The sequence below is a fragment of the Siniperca chuatsi genome, linkage group LG1, assembly GCF_020085105.1.
Source record: "Siniperca chuatsi isolate FFG_IHB_CAS linkage group LG1, ASM2008510v1, whole genome shotgun sequence".
Taxonomy (NCBI): domain Eukaryota; kingdom Metazoa; phylum Chordata; class Actinopteri; order Centrarchiformes; family Sinipercidae; genus Siniperca; species Siniperca chuatsi.
Window position 1 is genome coordinate 17,297,903 of NC_058042.1, and position 22,597 is coordinate 17,320,499.

At 38.5% G+C, this 22,597-nt stretch overlaps 1 protein-coding gene across 1 annotated transcript in view; it reads right to left on the bottom strand.

Annotated features, from left to right (window-relative positions):
• The window catches only part of LOC122875502, a 149,054-nt gene extending 132,178 nt beyond the window's left edge, over window positions 1–16,876 (bottom strand). Inside the window, exons 1-2 of the mRNA XM_044194719.1 lie at window positions 16,764–16,876; window positions 12,435–12,584 (exon numbers count right to left, since the gene is read on the bottom strand). Coding sequence (XP_044050654.1) covers window positions 12,435–12,465 — 31 coding nt within the window. The 5' untranslated portion in view covers window positions 12,466–12,584; window positions 16,764–16,876. The remainder of the gene's footprint in view (window positions 1–12,434; window positions 12,585–16,763) is intronic.
• Between the last annotated feature and the right edge of the window lie 5,721 nt (window positions 16,877–22,597).

Below are 22,597 nucleotides of genomic sequence, written 5' to 3' on the forward strand. Positions count from 1 at the left end.
CTGACTACAGAAAAACGTCATCTGCTAGCCAACACAGAGGGCCCACTGATAAGAGCTGCCTGGTTCACACTGTGTCACCTCCCAGAATGGACATGCAGCCAAAGTGCTGTACCTGGTGAAGAGGGCAGAGACAGACTGATGCACAAACAGGGACCGGGGGCAAGTGAATAGCGACATGAAAAGAAGGAGGGAGTAGAAGACTCACAGACAGCTCAGCATAGTTGTATGCTGTGTTGCAGTGTTGCAGTGTAACAGGGTGGATATCGGAAAGCCTGGTAAGAGGAAATTGACTCAACCATGATTCTGCTGCAAATGTTTTTTAGTTTGTTAGCTGTTAAATTGTGATTTTTAATTGTATTATCAAGCAGATATTCCAAAATCTTCCAATGTTTGCATTCCTAAAGAGCAAACTCCTTTTGTCATTAACACAGCACACATGTAAAATGAAATAATTTCTTAATATAACAAAAGACCCCTGAAGAAAAGGTCTGATAAAAATTCAGTTGGAAAACACTTGTGATAATATGTCCATGAATAATTTGTGGTAGGGATATGGAGAACAGGCTATCATTTTGAGCTCATGCATGTCCTCCATTTCCTATCTACAAGTGTGGGTGCATCATCTGCAGAGAGCCTAAGGCAACTATGCACAGGACATTTCCACAGAGGATCACTTGGAAAATATCCATCAGAGGGAGATACTAATTAGTGCAAGTCCATGTATGTGTGTATGTGTATGTGTGTGCATGCCTGTGCATGTTCATGTAGGGGCAGAGGGATATACACCTAGCCAGGCGTGAGAGCAGTGTTGTGCAGCCGAGTGCAGTAATTTCTTTGATCATTTTTAATGGCCATTCTTTCATGTGAGGCAGCAGCTCGCACACAGCTCCCTGCAGGTGTCATCTCATTCCTTCAGTTGTGGGATTAGTATGCGGCAGGCAATAAAAAGCCAGGCCATTACACTGTGCAGCACACATACATAATCTCAACACAGTGGGATCATTACCCTTTCTAAGGATGATATCAGCTCACAGTCTGCAGAGAGACACAAAGAAAGCAATAGAAGCTGAGCAAAAGAGGAAAAGGAACCAAAAGGAGACAGAAATAAAGAGGCAGCAAACCACAGTTGCAGTGTGGGATGGAGGGGGTTAGAGAAAGAGCTATCAATCAGCATTGCAAATAATGGCAGACAGACAGGCAGGCAGTGGATGATGGTTCAGTTCCCTCTGAGGGCTGGCATAATATGGACACAGTGGTACCTGTTGTATTCTGAAATAAAGTAAAAACATTCTCACCTCTACCATTCTACAGTCCTCAGATCAATTATTTAGCCATTTCAGCCTTTCCTTCTTCTCTAACTTGCAATATGGTTGAGAAAATCTCACATATTCTGACATTGTGACAAAAAAAAAAGACCAGACAGGTGCCACGCCAAATCCTAAACTAAAACTGAATGTTAAGATTCTAAACAAAAATCCAGCCAGCTCAGCTGCAAGTCAGCAAGCTGGGCATTGGAGTGCCACTCGAGGTGAGGTAGAACTCTTAACAGATCATCTCTACAGCCCCACACATACTGTACTTTACACACCAAACACCAGTTTCCAGCAGTAACTAAAAAGCCCTGCACAAGGGCAAAGAGTGCTCCCACTGTGCTTTTCACAGACTCCTGCACTAGTGTAAGCCAAGCAGACAGTTAAAAGGTCGGTAACAGCAACTAAAAAGCCCTTTTCATGATATGTGAATCTGTACAATCCAGCATGTTGTTTCATTATTAATAGTTCTCAGGAGGCTCTGCTAGATGAGAAACTGCATCTCCCATGTTCATCCCCTGCACAGTTTTTATCTATTCATTCAACTCCTATAACCTGTTCTCCCATCAGCCAGAAGCCTTTCATCCAGAGAAAGTTTGTTCATGTATGTTTTGTACAGTATATGTATATACTGTATATATGGCTGAGAGCAATGGAATAGGCCAAGTCTCTTTGAAAAGTACTGGTTTCTTGGTATAAAAACTTCTAACTATCTATTAGGGCTGTAACCGAATCAGAATTTTCCAAGTCAACTCTTAGTCAACAGTTTTTACTAAACATTCGACTCTCAGGGCGGGCGGCCTGGGAATTAATTTGTCATGTGCTTGTGGTTCCTGCTTTATCTTATATACAGATAGTGTTTCGTTTTGATGCTTTATTTTTCAATACATCTCACCCACAAGTATGAAAAATATATTATTCACAGCCTCCCACAAGTTACAGTACAGTTCAGCTCACCTGCCCCAGACTAAGCTCCCATAACAGCCTACATGAGTCTCATGTTTTACCTGTAATGCTTTTGTTCATCATCTGTGATGTGAAAATCAGATTTCCACACAGTCAGAGAAATAAAAATTGTAAATCCTGGTTATAACATTATAGTTTTAATGCTGTAAAATCCTAGCACGCCATGGAAAGCTTGTCTTGCTGCTGACAGCGTTGTCAGCCGAAGAGTCAATCACACTGGGTGGCAGTAGAGGAGGTTGTACCAGCGTCTGGTTCGCTCCATTCAGCACCGGAGTAGAGAGCATCGGAGCAGCTAACAGAAACGAGTCGCGCTGCTCTCTGTTGCTCTGCCCTCTGTTTCCATCACCCTTCTCTTTTTCCATTGTAGTTTTGTAGGCAGGTCATTTTGAGACAAAATCTGACGCAGCTAAAACAAAAAAGCGCAGTGAGTCCACTGACAAAATGAGATTCAATTTGAGGGCTTCTCGACTGATCATTTGAATCAACGTTTAGGGGGCAGCCCTAATATCTATTATTATTATTTATTCACAAATGCTGTAAAGAGTAGTAGTAAAATCAACATCATAAAAACAACCTACATTAATTTGGCTCAAGCTTATATGTCATTCAGTATTGGTATTTGCCACTGCTCCCAAAACGTTTTTTAGTCTGGCATTTTGCTGTCTGCATTCTCCTTTTTTGCCTTTCAACTTGAAGTTAACATCAGATCACTATTTGGAGGAGCAGTGCAAATGACCATAGTTTATATACCATTGGAAATGGAAACTTTAGGAACCACAGAAGTGATATTTTCCTTTGCTAGAAGATTAACACTTATTACGTTTTCCCATCTCTCTCAAGCCTAACTCAGCACAGTAATTAGTTGACTCTAGGGAAACACGTATTATGATTCTTGAGCTTTGCATTCAGGCAAAGCTGCTGAGCAGTGGTATTCTTTTGTAAGCCCATAAATCACCAAGAATCTGATAATATCAATTAATTCAGTAAACAAGGAAGACTAGATCAAGCCCTTGCCTCTCACTCAATCCCTGCATTAAAATCACTACACAGAGAGGTTTAGCAGCTAATTGGAGTAAAATGGAGCTTTGCAAGAGATAAATGAGGATTTCTATACAGTGTGCAGTTTTGTATGTAAGGACTAGTAATCACGAGAGGAATGGGGTATGGGTGTAACGGCTAATGATAGGAGATGACTGTTCATGAAGTCAAAGGGACAATAATATCATGTTTAATAGTAAAGAAATATTGTTTTAAACTAACAAACAGACATTGAAAATTTATACAACATACATGTTTCTTAGTTCAGCCCACCTGTGTTCTTTCAGTGTCGTTCTTTCATCATTTTTGATGTTATGGGCCTACCGTTGAACGGTTGTCAAGTTTTTAACATTTGTTTCAATGTGCTGCTTGAATATACAGTCTTGAATGGGAAATAAACACTGTCAGAGGTGCAAAAAACATTTCTATAATTTTCACTGAGCTTTGGCCAATCTCCCTGCTATTCACCACTGGCCTATTTCTGAGTGAAAGTGAATTATTTGAAGTAAAAACATCTCCAAGAGATGTCTGATAGGCCTCCTGATTCCCTGGTTGCAAAAAGGGAGGGCTCCCACTGGTCCGATAAAAGGCCTGGGTTCCTGCAGCAAATGATGTCTTATGCCTACGCTCTGCTTTTAATTGGCCTCTTCTGTAGCTGTGAACCTAAATGATTTTGTTCCGGGATTAAAAGCCTCAGTGTTCAGGCAAGGCGAGGGTCCTAACCTTTCCTTGGCGGCTCTGGCTCTACTGCTACACACCTCCCTTTCTCCAGATTATTCTTTCTACATTGCAACCCTGTCTCTTTCCACTTTTCCACTATCCTTTTTCAAATAATGTGTTACATGTAGGTTACATGTACGTGTTACAGGTCTGCCAACCTCCCATTCACAGTCACTTGACATCAGAGACATTTGTGCCAAACCACTGAACCATTTATCCAAGGTTACAGTAATTCATTTTTAATTTTTTATCTTTTAGTATGTATTTATTTATCATTTATTTATTTTTATCTCCCTCTATTTTTAGTGCTCGGTCCTCGTCACTGCCAACTTCACTCACACTCTTTTCCATTAATAAGGTTTGAACAGCCATGTCCTTCCTCTGATCCACAGCTACTCACTGGCAGTTGAAAAGAAACTGTGCAGGTGCGATGACCAACCAGGGACAAAGACACGATCTGGCTTCTCTCCCATCAACTGTGCCAATTGTATTTGTTGGAATCATAGACTGTAAATAAAGATGGACGACGTGTCTCCACTTCCTCCCCATAGACTGTAATAAAGCCAAAATATCCCGGATATGGGAGTAGCCATCTTGCACTTTCGATGTCATTTGGAGTCTGCGCAGTAGTGATTGGAGTTGGAGCCGCAGTATTGAGGTCCCACCCATACACCATCATGACGTGAAACCCCCTTTTTATAGCATCAAATAATTAATTAAAACCAAACTTATCAGAAAAAAAAACACTTTATGCTGAGTTTTACATATGTCAGCGTGATAAGAACTACCTAAACTGACAGAAACCATATTTGGGAAAAATTTATTTGACGTGTACTTTGAGTTTGTAGTTTGGCTTGTGTCCCATCCGCTAACATGGAGGGGGCAGGGTTTATGACCTATACTGCAGCCAGCCACCAGGGGGCGATCGAGACGTTTTGGCTTCACTTTTGGGGAGCTGTCATGTCATCCATCTATATATACAGTCTATGGTTGGAATGCACTGTAGAATGCAAATATATTGTAGGTACTGCTACTATGTGTTGCCATTGCACAGGGACGCAGAGCTTTTGAGATTTTAATCTAAAAAATTTTGAGAACCCAGCATTATTTTTATAGTTTTCTCATATTATTCTATTCTCCTACACTGACAGATCTCTTCTACATTGCTTTTATAATCTCATCACAACATGTTATGATCTGCTTCATTCAATAAGAAGGTGCTGTCATGAAGAGTTTGATCACAGCAGTACTGTGAGACTACAATATAACTAAGCTATTAAACATGACATGAAAAAGTCATTCTTGTAATTTCAATAATTTAGTAATTCATTCAGTAATTTAGTTTGATTCTGACACTATTTTAACACAGGCCAAAAAATGCTTAAGGAGGTTCTTGAGAACTGATAGCAAGTTATTAAAAGGTACTACTAAAGGTAGTACAAGTTTCTTAATAGTAAAAGGTACTTAAAGTTCCAAAACACAATCATTAACACTTGGGCTCATGGAGTGACAGGGAAAAAGACTGAAACAATGTTTGTGTACCTACTGTAAGTGTAAATATTTCGTTGTGTGTACCTTTGTGATTCACTTTAAGTGAGGTAATCTCTTCAGAATGGCTGTCAATCCTCCCTCACCCCCACCACCCAACCGACCACCTGGCCAGTGCTGAGTGATAGACTAATCGATGTGCAGCCTAATCAGCCAGCTTAACTCTAATACCCTGGACAGGTCCACATCATTATCATATCAGCCTCCACACGTTTCGAGGTGACATGGATAAGGCAAAAGATTAAAGAAAATCTTGTAAACAGGCAGCACAATTTTTAATGTGTTCACCAACCAAAAGCTGTGGAAGCTGGCAGTAGCGAGAAGGTGCTTAAGGTAAAAAGAGCGACGACCAAAAAAAAAAAAAAGGAAACCCAGACAAAGACTTCATGTCAGGTTGAGGCTGCCACTTTCTCTGCTTGGGGAGCATCATGCAGAAGGTTGATCATTAGCATTACTGGGATGTGACCACTTTTAGAAGCACTGGTCCCTGCAGCCAGGCCAATGTGTCAGCCCCATTACTGGGTGTCTATTAAAATGAAGAGTTTGTATACCGTAAGCACATATTCAGGAGAGCTCAAGGAACTTCTAGAAATTATCTATAAACTGGTTTACACAAGCTGTTTACAGGCAGTAAATGACGCATAAAAGAAGAAACAGGTTTGAGGTTGGTGCTTGGAGCTCGGGGCATTTGGTAGAGTCTGCATGCTTAATGCAATTATCTTTACACAGACAGATACGCATACAACATGAACTGGTGTTGATTACACTTAGCAAGGGGATAACTAGACATCCACGCTTTACAAATCCTCCAAATAACAATGCTGACAATGACACAATCACTACACAAACACAAAAGATGTCAATGGAATCTGAATCATTTTGTTTATACATTAAGATGTGCAATCACAAATGCACATGGAACATTTAATATTTAAAATACAATAATCATCTTTGTAATGTGCCAACTTTTCTTGTGTTAAAACAATGCTAAAAATTAGCTAACTAATGCAATGTGTCGTCCAATTTAGCACTGTCTTATTGTATGGATGTGCCTCCAAATGACATAACTGTGTGTGTGTTCTTGTCTTTTGAGCAGAGATCTAATGAATGAATGAGCAGACTGATGAGGTTTGGATTTCATAATAAAAAAGGTCAGCCTTATTAAGTTGAATAAGACTGATGAAATGGAATCCCTCTGAGTTCCTGATTTTAATAGCACAGACAGACATTTGCTTACAAAAAAGTCATACAATTCTAAAACCCTAATGCTTACTAAAATTGATAGAAAATCACTCAGTTTGCTATTGTCAGCTTTGCAAATTACTACATTCCTTAAAATCCTGAAGGGACTTTGGATGGGTAAGAGTTTTTCCACAGTCAGCCCTCTGCTAAAATGTATATTTACAATATTTCAGTTGTGTATATTGGTGATCAAAGAAAACACAGGCTAGTCAACAAGAGATGGCACATTCACAAACTATCTTTTGCAATCATAAAGCAGTAGTACTGGTGCATCACGGATAACTATTTGGGTTTATTGTTTAAAGTTTTATGTGATTCACTTCATTTAAAGTGGTACTATGTTTGAAAATGAATGTCTCTTTCTCTTAGACAGGAGTGTAACTCGAGGCAACGGCTTCCCATCATCATTAATGTTTAAGATGGCTAACAACTGTGCTGTCAACAGCTTCCAAGATAATCGACATGTCAATCAATGATGGGTGTGAGGCCGGCTTTTAGAGGGTCCCTAAGGTGGCTGCTTAGAGCACGCTCAGTTTAACACAGTGGCAAAGGGAGAGTGTAAACAGAGAAGAATATAGACTCCAGGATCGACTGGCTGATCAATGCCATTGATCATTTAGCCCACAGTGCCTCCACTTCTTTGCATGGGCTGCTCATTTTCCCCTCAGTCATCCCACTCTCAGGCTTCAAGCTCTGGATCACAACAACCTTCTACTCAGTCACTAACAAATGCAGCCTGCACACTAGAGGGAGACAGAAAGGAATTCCACAACAAACATTACGTCTGGTTAATGGATCCTGGCTAAGCTTTATTACAATATAGTGTGATAGGCACACACACACACACACAAAATATCTATCGACAGCTTGATCAATTAGTATTAAAAAATAGATTATGTTTTTTTAATCCATTTTAGGGTTAATAAATTGACACTCATACTGATGGGTGTTTCTTACACCCATTGTACTAATCAATATTTTTATCTAAAAATATATTATATTATTAGATATTTTCTAGGGGGGGTTGGTGGAGACCAAAACAGAGCTAAAAGGAGCCATATCAACTTGTGTTTTCAGCTTGTTCCACTGCCCCCAAGTGGCAGAAAATACAGTATATACAGTTGTCTGGATTACCGGTCAAGCTTGATTCTGCTGCTAAGATTCAGGCATGAAAGACTTCAGCATTTCTTCTCTCTACTTACTGCTAGATGCCACTAAATCCTGCACACTGTACCTTTAATTAAAAAAAGACTAAATATCCAATGAATCACTTTATTCCAATTGAAGGAATTTTTTTGGGGTAATGACGTCATAAAATATGATGACAGACATTCAAAGCTTCATTCGAAAATCTCAATAGAAACTTGAATGTAAACGAATGATATTCAGTACAGCACTACAAGTAGGCTAAGTGCATATTAGATTCAGATTGTAGGCTAGACAATATCATACATGCTACAATGGCTTATCACCAGCAGCTCAGTTTTTACGCTGTTTTTTATTTTTTCCACAAATACCATCATATACTGTATACCCAGGTGAAATGTCAGTAAGGTATAAAAGGTAGGAAAAAACAGATACCACACGCAAGCCTAATACACAATCTAGAAAGATGCACAAGGTAATGACGCCATACAAAATAATAAAAACATTTATAGCTGTATCGATGTTGAATAAAGTCATACGCTGCCTGTAATCTACCTAGGTAACATCTTTCAAACACTGATAATGCTCTGGCACTAATTCCAATGCAGGATTGTCTTATTTGCAGGAAATGTTGATGATGAAATGATTGCTGCTCTGTCAACAATGAGGTAGAAAATTGTGAAAAATGCTCCAAGTCTAAGAGGTATTTGCTTTTCAAAGTATCTTTTAGTGGCACGGACATGGGGCAAACTCAAAGTGACAGTTGGCACACCTAACTTAAACAAGGCAAACCTATTGGTTTGATTCTGCCTTGATGCCAAGACAAATCCACCACTTCAGCCATTGTACAGGGTGATATGTTTTGGCAGCATTCACTGTTTGAACTGTGGACCCTACATAAAAAGCAAGGACCCTCAAACACTGAGCTAATTTTCCCCATTCTAATATACTGGTGGGAGTCCTCTTTGTGCCTGCGAGATGGGATAGTGCATATTGAGCTCCCCAGGAGTGACACCATGGCCAGTTCCTTATTTAAGTAGCCTTGCCATCATTTGAGCAAGTATATGGCTGTGAGGACAAAGACAAAGTGACAGCAGGAATATATCATCTGTCAGACCTTTTTAAATCCTCCAATCCAGCTGTGAACAATTTAACCAAACAAATCTTCTGGCCAAGACAAAAATACTGCAAACTAAATAATGACATAATAATCATAATCCAATACCTATTACTAGCCAATCAACTAGATCCAGGACAGTGGATATCTGTACCTACACACAGTTCCATCAATTCTAAATTCATGATGAATTTTTATTCTTGCTCTTTTCTCAAAGCATCCATTTCAGATGAGATGAAAAAGGAATATTCCAGCAATAAAGCTTGATTTACATCCCCTTCGCTGTTCCCCCTCTTCCTTTTTTATTTGATCATTTAGCCAGGATCATATAACTGTATATCAGACACAAATGAAATCAGGTCCCATGCACATTAAGACCATGTCTTTCTGCAGCTAACATCCCCTCCAACCCAACCACCCAGCTCCACAGCAAGCCAAGGGCAGAGTCCCATTCATTTTCAGGCCCATTTCCTCCTATGATTAGGCGATCAATCAATCCAAGCATTCAATCTCATCAAGCAGACGGGATTATCTGCCCATCTTCCCCTCTGCCTCTTTCAACTCATTCTCTCCCACACACACAGCAGCACATTAACATCAGATCAAATATCACACAACACAGGCAGTCTACCACATCCTCTGACCACAAACAGACAGCTTCTCATTTTAGCCATCTCTCACTCATCCATTCCATCTCCTCCAACTGGCTGTGCACACAAATACAAAAACATTGTCCCTTAAGATAAAAAAAAATTGACTAAAGAGAGCATAGGTTCAAACTAAGTTTGGGATAACATGTTATTGACTATGGCAACGGCTGCGCATGTAGATGCAGCGACCGGTAGCTCCTTCAAACTTCGCTACATTTTTGTTTTAATCTGGGGTTTTTTTTTTCAGCTTGAATGCTGAAACATCATTGAATGATGTCTGATTGGATTTCTTTTAAAGAGCTAAGCCAAAATTCTTCAAATTGACTGGAACAGGAGATTTGGACTATGGCAACGGCTGCGCATGGCAGATGCTGTGGCCTTTAGCGCCTTCAAACTCCGTTAGCTACATTCTTGTTTTTTCATCAGTTTTTTTCCCCGGCTTTATTGCTGAAACATGTATTACTTATCACAGAAATACATCATAGTCATCATCGGAAAAGGAAGCCAGGGTTTGGATTAAAGAGCAGTGGACCTTGAGACGATTCACCCAGCAAGATCAACCGGACCAGGCACAATGGCGGGTGCTGTGTGATCATCCTGGGAGGAGAAGAAGAGCCAAAATAGGAGCCAAGCTGGCCCAGCTTGGACTGCTCCTGGCTAATGTCTGCTCTGGACGAAATGGGACTCAGTCTGGCCAAGCAACGGGAAATCAGATAGAGACCTGCTCCATCAACATCCCGGATCAAGCACTCGCGCGGACCGTGTTCCAAGCTGAAGGAGCACAAGACTCCGGCAGAATGAAAGGAAGCGGACTCTGTGTTTACATCGATGGTGCTTGGTGCTCAAATGCAGGCAAAGTGGACGGACACTGTTTCCCAAATGTCGAGCTTTTTATGTGAAGATGATATACCATATTATCATCCCTATCTCTATCTGCTGTTTACATTCCACCAGATGCAAATTCAAAAAATGCACTGCAGAATTATTTCCTGGGTGTATATGTATGTATATATGTATATAAATAACTGTATATATTGTTTTATTTTATATGTTACCCTATTCTAATACAATTTTTTTGTTGTTGTTTTTAAATTATGTTATGTTCTATGTGTGTAGCATGAAGGGACTACAAACAACCTTGAGTTGTAAAATGATAAAAAGAGCTACCAGTGGTAAAAAAAAAAAAAAAAGTAACAACAATTAAGTAAAGTACAAATACATAACAGAAAATAAATGATTGCTTAAGTATTTGCTCCCTTCACTATGACATACCCAAATAATCAACTTTTTTCAGAAGACTCATTGTAAGTTCACCTGTCAGTAATCAAGGTGTGACAAGTGACTTTAGGTTAAATATAGATGTATTTGGAAGGCCAAATTGTGGATGAATCCATTTCTTTTGCTACTACACCTACACCATGAGGACAAAGGAACATTCCAAGCAACTGTGTGACAAGTTTACTGAAAAGCACTAATCAGGATATAGTAAATAAGAAAAGGTAGCCACCTGCTTGAGGTAATAGTGAATACAACACCAAATCCTAAAGCCACTGATATCATTAGCAGACTGAGAAAGGCTCGGGATCTGCTCATCCTTATCATTTTTGTTATTCTCTAGAGGATATGATTATGATAAAACATCGTATTGTGAAATGTTGAAGAGAAAAAAATGAATTAGTAATAAACTTTGAGAGACTTAGAGCACACACAGAAAAATGAAATTACTTTTTATGCCATCACTAACATTTAATATTTCTAGTTTTTCCAGATAAGCACTTGGTAAAATGGAAATTTTCCTTACAGCTAAAATATTTAATGAATTCTCCTTAATGGCAAAAAGCTTTTTGATGTAGAAATGCTAATTCTTGAAACAACACTGATGAAACTGTCATGTTTTCAAGACACACTACCTTTTAGTAACCATGTACTAGGTTAACCAAGTTTCATGTCTGAAAGGCAGCATTTCCTTCCCTGCTCATTCCCCCATGAATGCAGGCAGCAATACTTCAGAAATAAAATCAAAGCTGGTACAGTTACACAGGCATAATAACAACTCTGCAACATAAACAGTGTCACACTGACTTTGAACAGCACTGTGGCCACTTCACCTTTACTTATACTTTACTTAGCACGAAGTGGTAGTGAAGACTGTATCTTCCCATCTCTTAGTTAACCTGCAATTTGCAAGTCACGTTGCTTAAGCTGTATACTATATATAAAATGCAAGTAAAAAATGCATACTTAAATGCATATTTTATATTCATTTAGTACAAGATCTAATGCTGTTAGAGATTTTATTTATTCTTTTTGACAAAAGAATGTTGTCAGAATACTTGCCTTTTTTACTCAGTTTCCTTTATGTTTACTATTACTACATTCCCTTAATGGTGCAAAACATATGTATACTTTCAGTTATACATGTGAATATGGTCTGTATTGAAGTTGTTGTTAAAACAATACCCAAATGTTAATATCAAACCCTTTAGCTTTATTATTAATTTACATTTTTCCATTTACATCTTTGCCGTAATTTTTTTTGCTCTTAGCAGGTTAACACCTTTCATCTTCTCTCTGATCAAAGAATCTGTGTTAGAGCACTGTATTGAAATGTCTAGGTTTGTGTTTTTCTGAACTAAGTTTGATTTCTTATTTCATTTTTCGATAAACCATGGGTGAAGTGGTTCAGTGTGAGATTACCTGTGAAGAATCCATGTGGTGGATTATCCATGTGGTTATTGCTTAATGGTTAGCATGCTAAAGACCTTCTTGGAAGACCATATGGAACTCCTGCAGGATGTTTCACATCTTTTGTGGTCACTGAGTGAGTGTAAGGGTATCACTGATGTCCTATCAATGCAATCAAAAGTTTCCATTAATATCCCACACATCTGTACATCAAGACATAACATCCCAGAAGCAAAACTGAGAAAACACCACATGAATAAATTATTTAAAAAAAAAAAAAAATGCGTATCTTATTCAAATGTCAATAGCAGCGATATTGTCAAACTTACAGTGCCTTGCGAAAGTATTCAGCCTCCTTGAACTTTGCAACCTTTTGCCACATTTCAGGCTTCAAACAAAGATATAAAACTAATTTTTTGTGAACAAACAACAACAAGTGGGACACAATCATGAAGTGGAACGAAATTTATTGGATATTTCAAACTTTAACAAATCAAAAACTGAAAAATTGGGCGTGCAAAATTATTCAGCCCCCTTAAGTTAATACTTTGTAGCGCCACCTTTTGCTGCGATTACAGCTGTAAGTCGCTTGGGGTATGTCTCTATCAGTTTTGCACATCGAGAGACTGAAATTTTTGCCCATTCCTCCTTGCAAAACAGCTCGAGCTCAGTGAGGTTGGATGGAGAGCATTTGTGAACAGCAGTTTTCAGTTCTTTCCACAGATCCTCGATTGAATTCAGGTCTGGACTTTGACTTGGCCATTCTAACACCTGGATATGTTTATTTTTGAAACCATTCCATTGTAGATTTTGCTTTATGTTTTGGATCATTGTCTTGTTGGAAGACAAATCTCCGTCCCAGTCTCAGGTCTTTTGCAGACTCCATCAGGTTTTCTTCCAGAATGGTCCTGTATTTGGCTCCATCCATCTTCCCATCAATTTTAACCATCTTCCCTGTCCCTGCTGAAGAAAAGCAGGCCCAAACCATGATGCTGCCACCACCATGTTTGACAGTGGGGATGGTGTGTTCAGGGTAATGAGCTGTGTTGCTTTTACGCCAAACATAATGTTTTGTATTGTTGCCAAAAAGTTCAATTTTGGTTTCATCTGACCAGAGCACCTTCTTCCACATGTTTGGTGTGTCTCCCAGGTGGCTTGTGGCAAACTTTAAACACTTTTTATGGATATCTTTAAGAAATGGCTTTCTTCTTGCCACTCTTCCATAAAGGCCAGATTTGTGCAGTATACGACTGATTGTTGTCCTATGGACAGAGTCTCCCACCTCAGCTGTAGATCTCTGCAGTTCATCCAGAGTGATCATGGACCTCTTGGCTACATCTCTGATCAGTCTTCTCCTTGTATGAGCTGAAAGTTTAGAGGGACAGCCAGGTCTTGGTAATTTGCAGTGGTCTGATACTCCTTCCATTTCAATATTATCGCTTGCACAGTGCTCCTTGGGATGGTTAAAGCTTGAGAAATCTTTTTGTATCCAAATCCGGCTTTAAACTTCGCCACAACAGTATCTCGGACCTGCCTGGTTTGTTCCTTGTTCTTCATGATGCTCTCTGCGCTTTAAACGGACCTCTGAGGCTATCACAGTGCAGGTGCATTTATACGGAGACTTGATTACACACAGGTGGATTCTATTTATCATCATTAGTCATTTAGGTCAACATTGGATCATTCAGAGATCTTCACTGAACTTCTGGAGAGAGTTTGCTGCACTGAAAGTAAAAGGGCTGAATAATTTTCCACGCCCAATTTTTCAGTTTTTGATTTGTTAAAAAAGTTTGAAATATCCAATAAATTTCATTCCATGATTGTGTCCCACTTGTTGTTGATTCTTCACAAAAAATTACAGTTTCATATCTTTATGTTTGAAGCCTGAAATGTGGCAAAAGGTCGCAAAGTTCAAGGGGGCCGAATACTTTCGCAAGGCACTGTAGATGGCCATGTAATGCTTAAGAATCTCTCTGTGGGACTCTTGAATGTGCAGAGAGGCTGAATCCTCCTCAAATACTCCTCCTCAGCCTTCTTCGATAAATGTTATTGTTTTTAATGATGTGCTGGGACCTACCAAGAGCAGCTTACTCCAAGATGCAAGTCTTGGTGTGTCCCCTTTACAGGCAACAATTAATCTTAAGTATGGCAAAATTTCTCTTAAAAAGACCATAAAGCAATCCACAAACTGAAATTCAGACAGTGAATTTAGGTCTGCTTATGGGCATTTCTGACTTTCTACTCATGATAAGCAGTCTGATCTGCACTGGCTGCTGGGTTAGGCACAGAGTCAGTGCTGGGAGCTAGTCTGAACACTGATGTATCATTATACAATTCATAAACAAGAACTGAAACTGAAAAAAAAAAAAAAGCTCAGAGATATGTTCTCCATGTTTAAGTATCTTGGTCAGCTGTAATCTGATTGGACAGTCGGTGAATTGGGTTCAAGTTCAAATCATTTGAACTTTTAGCACAGTAGTGAAATGCAAAATCTGAGGGGTGCCCTATCACTAGAATTAGCATAATTGATCACTCTACAGGAAAACAATGGCTCAAACCTACCAAAAAAAAAACAATCTGCAGATAATGATATGCAGATGACAAAGGTGAGGATGTTTTTATTTTATTCCTTTAGTGTGAGTGGCTGGTGATAACTTAGGTTGGGATAAAGGAGAGGCTGTATGGAAAAAATCAGTTTGGCTACATCATATCTTCTTGCAGAGAAGCCTTGACCTGCTGCATGATCTTGATAGAGCTGCCGTCCATTTAATTCATATGGATACACAAACATCCCCCAGTATGCCTTATCTCAGTGAGGACCAAGTAATATATTTGGGATTGGATTAGAGTGATCCCACTGAGAGGGAGAAAGAGAGAGAGATAGTACTGACAGATAGACAGAAAGGTGTGCAGACCAACAGAACTGGTGCTACCAAGAGCATATCAGCTTTTAACCTTGAAAAGTCTAGAAGCATTATAAAGAAGTCTAAGTTTCGCAAACTAACTTTGTAACATTCCAATTTCATGAATAAATCAATGAATTATGAGTGTACAGATGGGTGACAAATGAGTCTGTGGACTCTTGGAGGGATGAACACTATTCCTCCACAAGATATTCCCTCATTTATATATACAACCTTTCTTTAATCAGGGGCCTATACTCTGATGCAGGATTTGGGGTTAGCAAGATAAATTCAGGTTTAACCCTTGGTTTTCAGTCCTACAACGGTGGTTCACTTCTTACCAGGGTAGATCGTCATGGTAACTTTTGCTTAACACCTAACATGCTCCGAAGCAGGTTATGTTGGGGATAACAGATCAGTAAATATAAAAGCACTGCGTACATTGGCTACTGACCAATCAGTTCTCTTGGAAAATGACATCACCATTCATAGAAGATCCTGTGGAGATTGGTGCGTGGAATAAAAAAGAACTAAAAAATAAAAGCTTGGTGCATGGATCGTTGGAGGGTCTCTTAGGAGGGCAAGAATGTTCAGAGACTGACAAAACCCTTGTGCTTTTGTGTCCTGATATCATCCTACAACAGAGACAGGTTGAACCACTAAAACCTTGTACTTGTTGTACATATAAGATATGAAAGTAAGCCTGCTTACTGCTTTGAATTATGTTTTTATATTTATTTTATTTCATTTCATTTTATTTGCTCCAAAGTCCATTTCACACCGCTCGGGTTGCAGCTCAAAGAATAAGGCTAAAATCATACACGCCATAAGAATACATCTAGGCAACACATTAATTTAATGGGATACACAAATCTTCCTACCTTACTATATTTTTTCTTACAATTTGTAGGTTTATTTTAATTCTTAAGTATTGAGTTGCATTATACTTTATTCTTGATACTGCACTTAAGTCTTGTACTGTTCTATTTTAAGTTTTAATTCACCCATTGTCTTTACATTTTACCCTTGGTGTTTTATTTATGGTTTTTTATCATCCATTGTGTTTAAGTTTTTATTTGTTTTATGTGTAAAGCACTTTGTATCACTGGTTTTGATAAGTGCTATATGAGTCAGATGCCGTGCCCTAATGATTGGGCAGTGATATTATAAGGCTATTAATTAATTTAAGTATTCACACAGTGGGCGATTTTTTGCCAGCTGTCCTTCCTACATTTAGCAACTGCAACTGTGTTGCTTTCAGCCTGGATTATGTGCTTAACTTCGTATTTCTCTATTATAGTTTGCTCCTCATTTGTAAAATATGCCACTCTGCTGCCAGTAGACTTGTCCATGTTTGCGAATGGTCATATGCTGCAAACGCCGCCCCTTTTATGTGAACGCACTCATGGTTAGATTGGGAAAACCTCGGTTGACTTACCGAGTTGATTACCAGCGTTATGTGACCGCTTATCCTGACTGCGGTTGTTAAGGTTAGTGAAGCCAGATAACGAAAAGAGATCCGGGGTATGAACTTGCTTCATAGTATAGGCCCCAGGTAATCTCACTGAGATCAAAGATCTCTTTTGCAAGTGAGACCTGAGTGCAGCAGATAGAAAGAAAATCAAACATAGACAGACATAACAAAAGGACATATAGCATCAGAGACAGTCACAGACATCACTAAATAGATGTGAAGATGAAAGTTTATATTATAAAATTTGCTGTTATGGAGATGGTGGTGGAAATCATTGTCTTACACATTGCTCCAAAATCTTTTATCATCATTTTCATACTCACCATTCAGTGACCCCTGGTGCACGGAAGCATCTGCATTTGATATGTTTCTCCACTCTTTTATTCAGGTTTTTCCTTTATTTTGCCCCGTCTGTATGTGATAACATAGTGGGTGTAGCAAATAAAGACACAAATATGACTACATAGCCTATATGAATGTAATGAAACATTTGTTTTACTTAATATGCAACTTAATATCCTAACTTGATCATCTAAATAATTTTGACATGTCACAATAGTAAAAGCACAGGTGTAAATAATAATGTTAATGGTGGCTGAATTCCATTTAGATTCTTCAGTTTCACAGTCCTTGTGTAGACCTTTTTCACAACAGACATTTTGACTTGTCATAGCAGAAAAAGCACAGGTGAAACAAATTTCATTAATGATGGCTCAGTTCCATTAAGTTTCCCCGTAAGCAATGCTACTGTGCCAGCATGCACAATACTAAAGCCCTGGAACAGTTCACCTAAACGGAATAAGCTCATTATTTAAATTATTAATTACACCTGTGCTTTTTCTGCAATGACATGCCAAATGACTGCAATGACTCAAAATATCTGCTTTGAAAAAGGCCTATATGCATGTGCTATAAAAATGTTTAAAACCAGAATATTTAGAATGATGATGAATAGGGCTGAGTTTAAAAAAAAAATGATTTTCCGATTTAAATCGATCTTCATTTGTATTATCCGATATTCATAAAATCCGAAATCGATCTTATAATATATTTCCTGTGGATGCGTGAAGCTTTCACTCCGTTAGTGCTTCTGTCCATGTAGCCTAGCGTTTATTTTCTGACAGAGAAACGCTGGGTTTTGTTTCTATGACAAGCAGATTGACATTAGCTAGGTAGCTTAAAAAGAGAAACAAACCCACCCAGTTGAGAAAGTGGCGTTTACCCGTATTTTTTCAGTGTATGAGGCTGGGATGTAGCCGGTTTCCCCCTAGCTGCAGCGGGACCCCAGCCACCAGTTGCTCTCCAGGATTAGGAAGCTTTCTTCGGCCGCGAAGTTAAGCGAGTTGGGCTCCGCGGATCGGAATGGGAAACTTTACAGATTTGGTTGCTTTCACGTGTTGCACTGCTAGCTCGATGAACTCTTTCTCTGAGCTAAAAACGTCATATAATGCGCCGAACGTAGGACGAAGGAAGTTCACAAACAGTGCCTATAAATGTTGATACATAACCACGAGGTATTAAAACGTGAATGACACTAAAATCATATACATATTATGCTAACTTACATGTATCAGGGACGTTTTGTGAGTAGAGTGAAAATCTGCCCGTCAGGTATACAGGTTCCCGGGCTCACCTGACTGAGTGAACAGTCATCAAACAATCTATGTCTAATCTTTCTATCAATCTATCTAACCATCTATCTTTTCTTTTAATGCGGAAATAACAGCACAACATTTATAAACGCAATACTTGAACTGTATAATAGGGACATTATTTCAACCTTAAATGTTTGTTTCTTAATATCTATATATTTATTGATAATATAATGGGTGGGGAAACACTGAGTCAAAATATCAGCTCTGTCATAGGTGATTTAAAGGGTAAATTCTTAATGTAAACATTAATATTTTTAATAATGCACCAGGTTAGAGGGTTCCTTGTACAATTTACAGCATTAGTTCTCTGAGAATCTCATTCAAATTGGTATTGTTACTGAAATATCCCTAAATGAATCGATATCGAATCAGAAATTGAATCGAAACCTTGTGAATCGGAATCGAATCGGGAAATAAGTGCCGATACCCAGCTGTAGTAATGAATGTACTGTACTTAAAACAAACTCTAGTTTTATACACTGGCTTTTTACATAGCAAAATGTCTTTAGCAAGCCAACCTCAAACAGCAAGACATTGTGCAAGTTAATTAATCACAAATAACTTTACTTAAAATTTGAGACGGATGTTGCAGTAATAACGTCTCAAATAATAATTTTGATGGAATTATAAAATACCAACTTTGCATTGCAAGGTCAGTATCATGTGAAACACTGTACAATCTGTAAGTTTGTTGGAGGTGAATAAATTACTGCAGTGGACAGTGAGAAGGTAGCTAGATCTCATATCATAAAAGTGTGAGCAGCCTGATATGAACTATCCCTTGGCACACACTCACCACCAATTAAAGCTGAAATAGATGTTTAATAAGTACTTTTTCCGCTGCTCATATTGTTGCTCTGATGCTTTTACGTGGTCCAGCCCCGATTCAGACTGTACAAGAAGAATACCGACAAAGGGGTTGCTCTTTGGGATGGGGGAGTAGCGGGGATATCCATCATGGATTTTCCCTCCACTGATGCATGTAGCATGTGTATTGTAACGTTAGCGGTTTGTGGCAGCCTCAGTGTGCTTGTTGTCAAAGGTAGCACAGTAGCCTTGTAACGGTAGTTAGTTTATCATCTGTAGCATTGACAAGCAGTTGGTGGGCTGTAAATTAGAGGTAGGCTAGTTCTGCTATAGCTACAGTCACAGAGAGAGCTAGTTAGCTAGTTAACTATCTGTTTTTCTTTATATTTAACATAAATCATTTTGAACAGCTGTACGACAGCTACATAGCTGAAATTTCCTTAATTGAGCATCTTAGCTTCACCCAGTGTGAACCTGTTGGTCATGCAATTACATTGTGGGTGTACTGGATTTGCGTCATGTCTTCGCGTGCTGGTGGTGTGTTAAATTAGTAAGATGCAACTTTTTTTTTTTTACCTGGTGGAGAATAATAATGCAACTCATAATTTTGTCATCCTTAACTTACTTACTGCACTGTTCACTTATTGCTAATGGAGGCCTACCCACCCAATTGGTTCTTTGGCCCGATCACTCCTTGCATCCCCTGATATGACATTAAACAGATGCTTTCAAGTTTACATTTCATTGTGTCTAACAGCTTAATCTTTGTGGAGGAAAATCTGCAGCCCCTGTGAGTGGGTGCCTGGCAACAATACTGTGCCAAATGTCATATGCAAGTTACTGTAATCACTAAAGGCATATGGGGCATATGTAGTGTCACAGTGCTACCAAATAGGTTTTGGACAATTTTCATATATGAAAGTTATTCAGCGTTGCTCCACTTATATTAAAGACATTTTAATAAAAAATGAAAGTAAGACCAATTCCAATATTAAAAATAAATGACTTCTAGAGATAAAATGGTGTAGTCCCTCATTCGTCCAGGAGTGTTCTATCGTAGTCAGTGGGAAGTCATTCCCAATTGAGAATGACTTCCGGATGGGAGCCGAAACGTCTTGATTCTGAAAACAGTGTCTAGATGACTACGACTGAAACCTTTTCTACGACTTCTAGAGATCAATTTAAGATGTAGGAAAATATATTTAACTGAATTCAAGATTATATAAACTACCTAATGACATCATTTCAGGAGGTTTTTGTGTTCATCATCAGTACAGACCTAAATGCCCAGAAATTTGGATTTTGCTGCTAACTATAAACTTTTATTAATTACATTTGTTGTGAACTGCACAATGTGAGAAATGATTGTGAGATCATCTTTTGGAGGGAAACTTTTTTATCTAAAACATACTACATGGCTGTGAAATACATTTTAGTAATTCACTGGTTGCACCAAAAATCAACTATTTGACTACTCTACTCTACTATAGTATTTCTATTAGATCATGGGAATAATTCCTAGCAATTCAGTTTATTATGTACAGTACAAAGACTTTGGTTGCTCAAGACTCAAAAATTATTTAGCATTTATAAGCATTTAATTTACAAGCAATGTAAATGTAACACTTATGGTAGTCGATTTTTGTAGCAGAAAGTGTGAACGAGAATGTGGGTGGATGGCAGTTTTATGGGGAAAATGTGTTGAGCTGACAGCTGGTCTAGGTCAGGATGGACTGTTATCCTCACCCAGAGGACAGTTTTTGGAACATATGGTTTTCTGCACATGTTGATTTGGTAGCAACCTTTTTCTGCCTTTTCTTTGCCCTGGCATCATGCAATGATTGACTGAGTTTTGGGAAATTTGGTCTATTTGTCATGTCTCACAGTACATGATGAGAGGACTGATACCAATCTCATATTTTAGCTCAGCAGATACAGTAGATTTGTTTGTTTGCATACTGATTCATGCTTTTGAGTAAATGTAAGTAATTTTGACAATCACAATGACATCACAGTCTAAATCTGAAAGTCTTATAAGATAATCTGTAAATAGACAAAACATAACACATCGTCAGTAAAATCTTTCAGTGGCAGTTATATCATTAGCCGCTGGGTAAGGTTGCCAGTGGGCTTAGCAGCATTGACAACATACTATTTATAGCTGAAAGACGAGGAAGCAGAGACAAACTAGTTGGCACTTTAATGGAGTGTCGAACTTCAATACTTTTTTTGAGTATCAAAGCTGTCAAGTATCAAAAGTGGACACCTAATGCTTGCACAGTTTTGTTGCCTTGTTTACTTATTTTTTGATCAGATATGTTCTGATATAATAATAATTTCATAATTTGTATACTATATCTTGTATGGCTATTTGTGTTAAGACTACCTAAACCCCTTTTTTGGGGAAGAGAAGTTGTTTTTTATGGCTCGGGAGTGAAGATGCTGGTCAATCAGTCACTGTCTTTGACTAATTAAATAGACACTGGAAATTATGAAGCTTTAACAATGGTCTCTGAAGCACAACTTTGAAAACAAGGGATACATTTAGTTCTGGAAGAAAGGGGAAATTATAGTATAACAATGATGACTGATTGTCATCTGATTTTAAATTCCTTGTGTTTCTTGATATTAATTAATACTGATGGGTGAAATGAAGTCATCAATTTAGTCAGAAGACTTTGTGGAAAGGAATGCACTCCTTGGGGCCGGTGTGAATTATCTGCCCAGTAAAAGTGGCTATGCAAGGCTCATAATGCGACTATGACTTGGCAACATCTTTGTTACAAACTAAGATTATTAAAAAGATGTCCCATGGCAACTCATTATACCATCAGCTCAGGCCATTTTCTCCTTAAGCCTTTAATTAAATTTGAATGATTACAAAAGTACAGAACAGTCAACAGCTATGACTGCCAGCTAGAACTGCATTATGCCAGCAGGCAGATGACTTATTATTACTTTATTTCTTATTTTCTACATGCTCACAGTTCCCTAGCATGCTTGTTGGTCTTCAAAATGGTGACATTTATTATTCCCCTTATTGTCCCTGTATTCTCATATTCTTCTGTATCTTTGGGATGGGTTTATAAGTCAGATCAACCAAAATACTTTTTTTGTGACATTTATGAGGGTAGAAGTCTTTTGAAAAATATAATGGTTTGGCAAACAGTGTAGATTAAAAGATCCGGGCCATTCTTGGGATACAATAGAACCAGGCCTGCTTTCATCTCAACATGTTCATTGTGTACAATTATGTCGATTTATTAACATGTTAAACTTAACTATGAGTCTAATTAGAAGAGAAATCAGTGTGAACGCCACTGATCCATTAGGGAA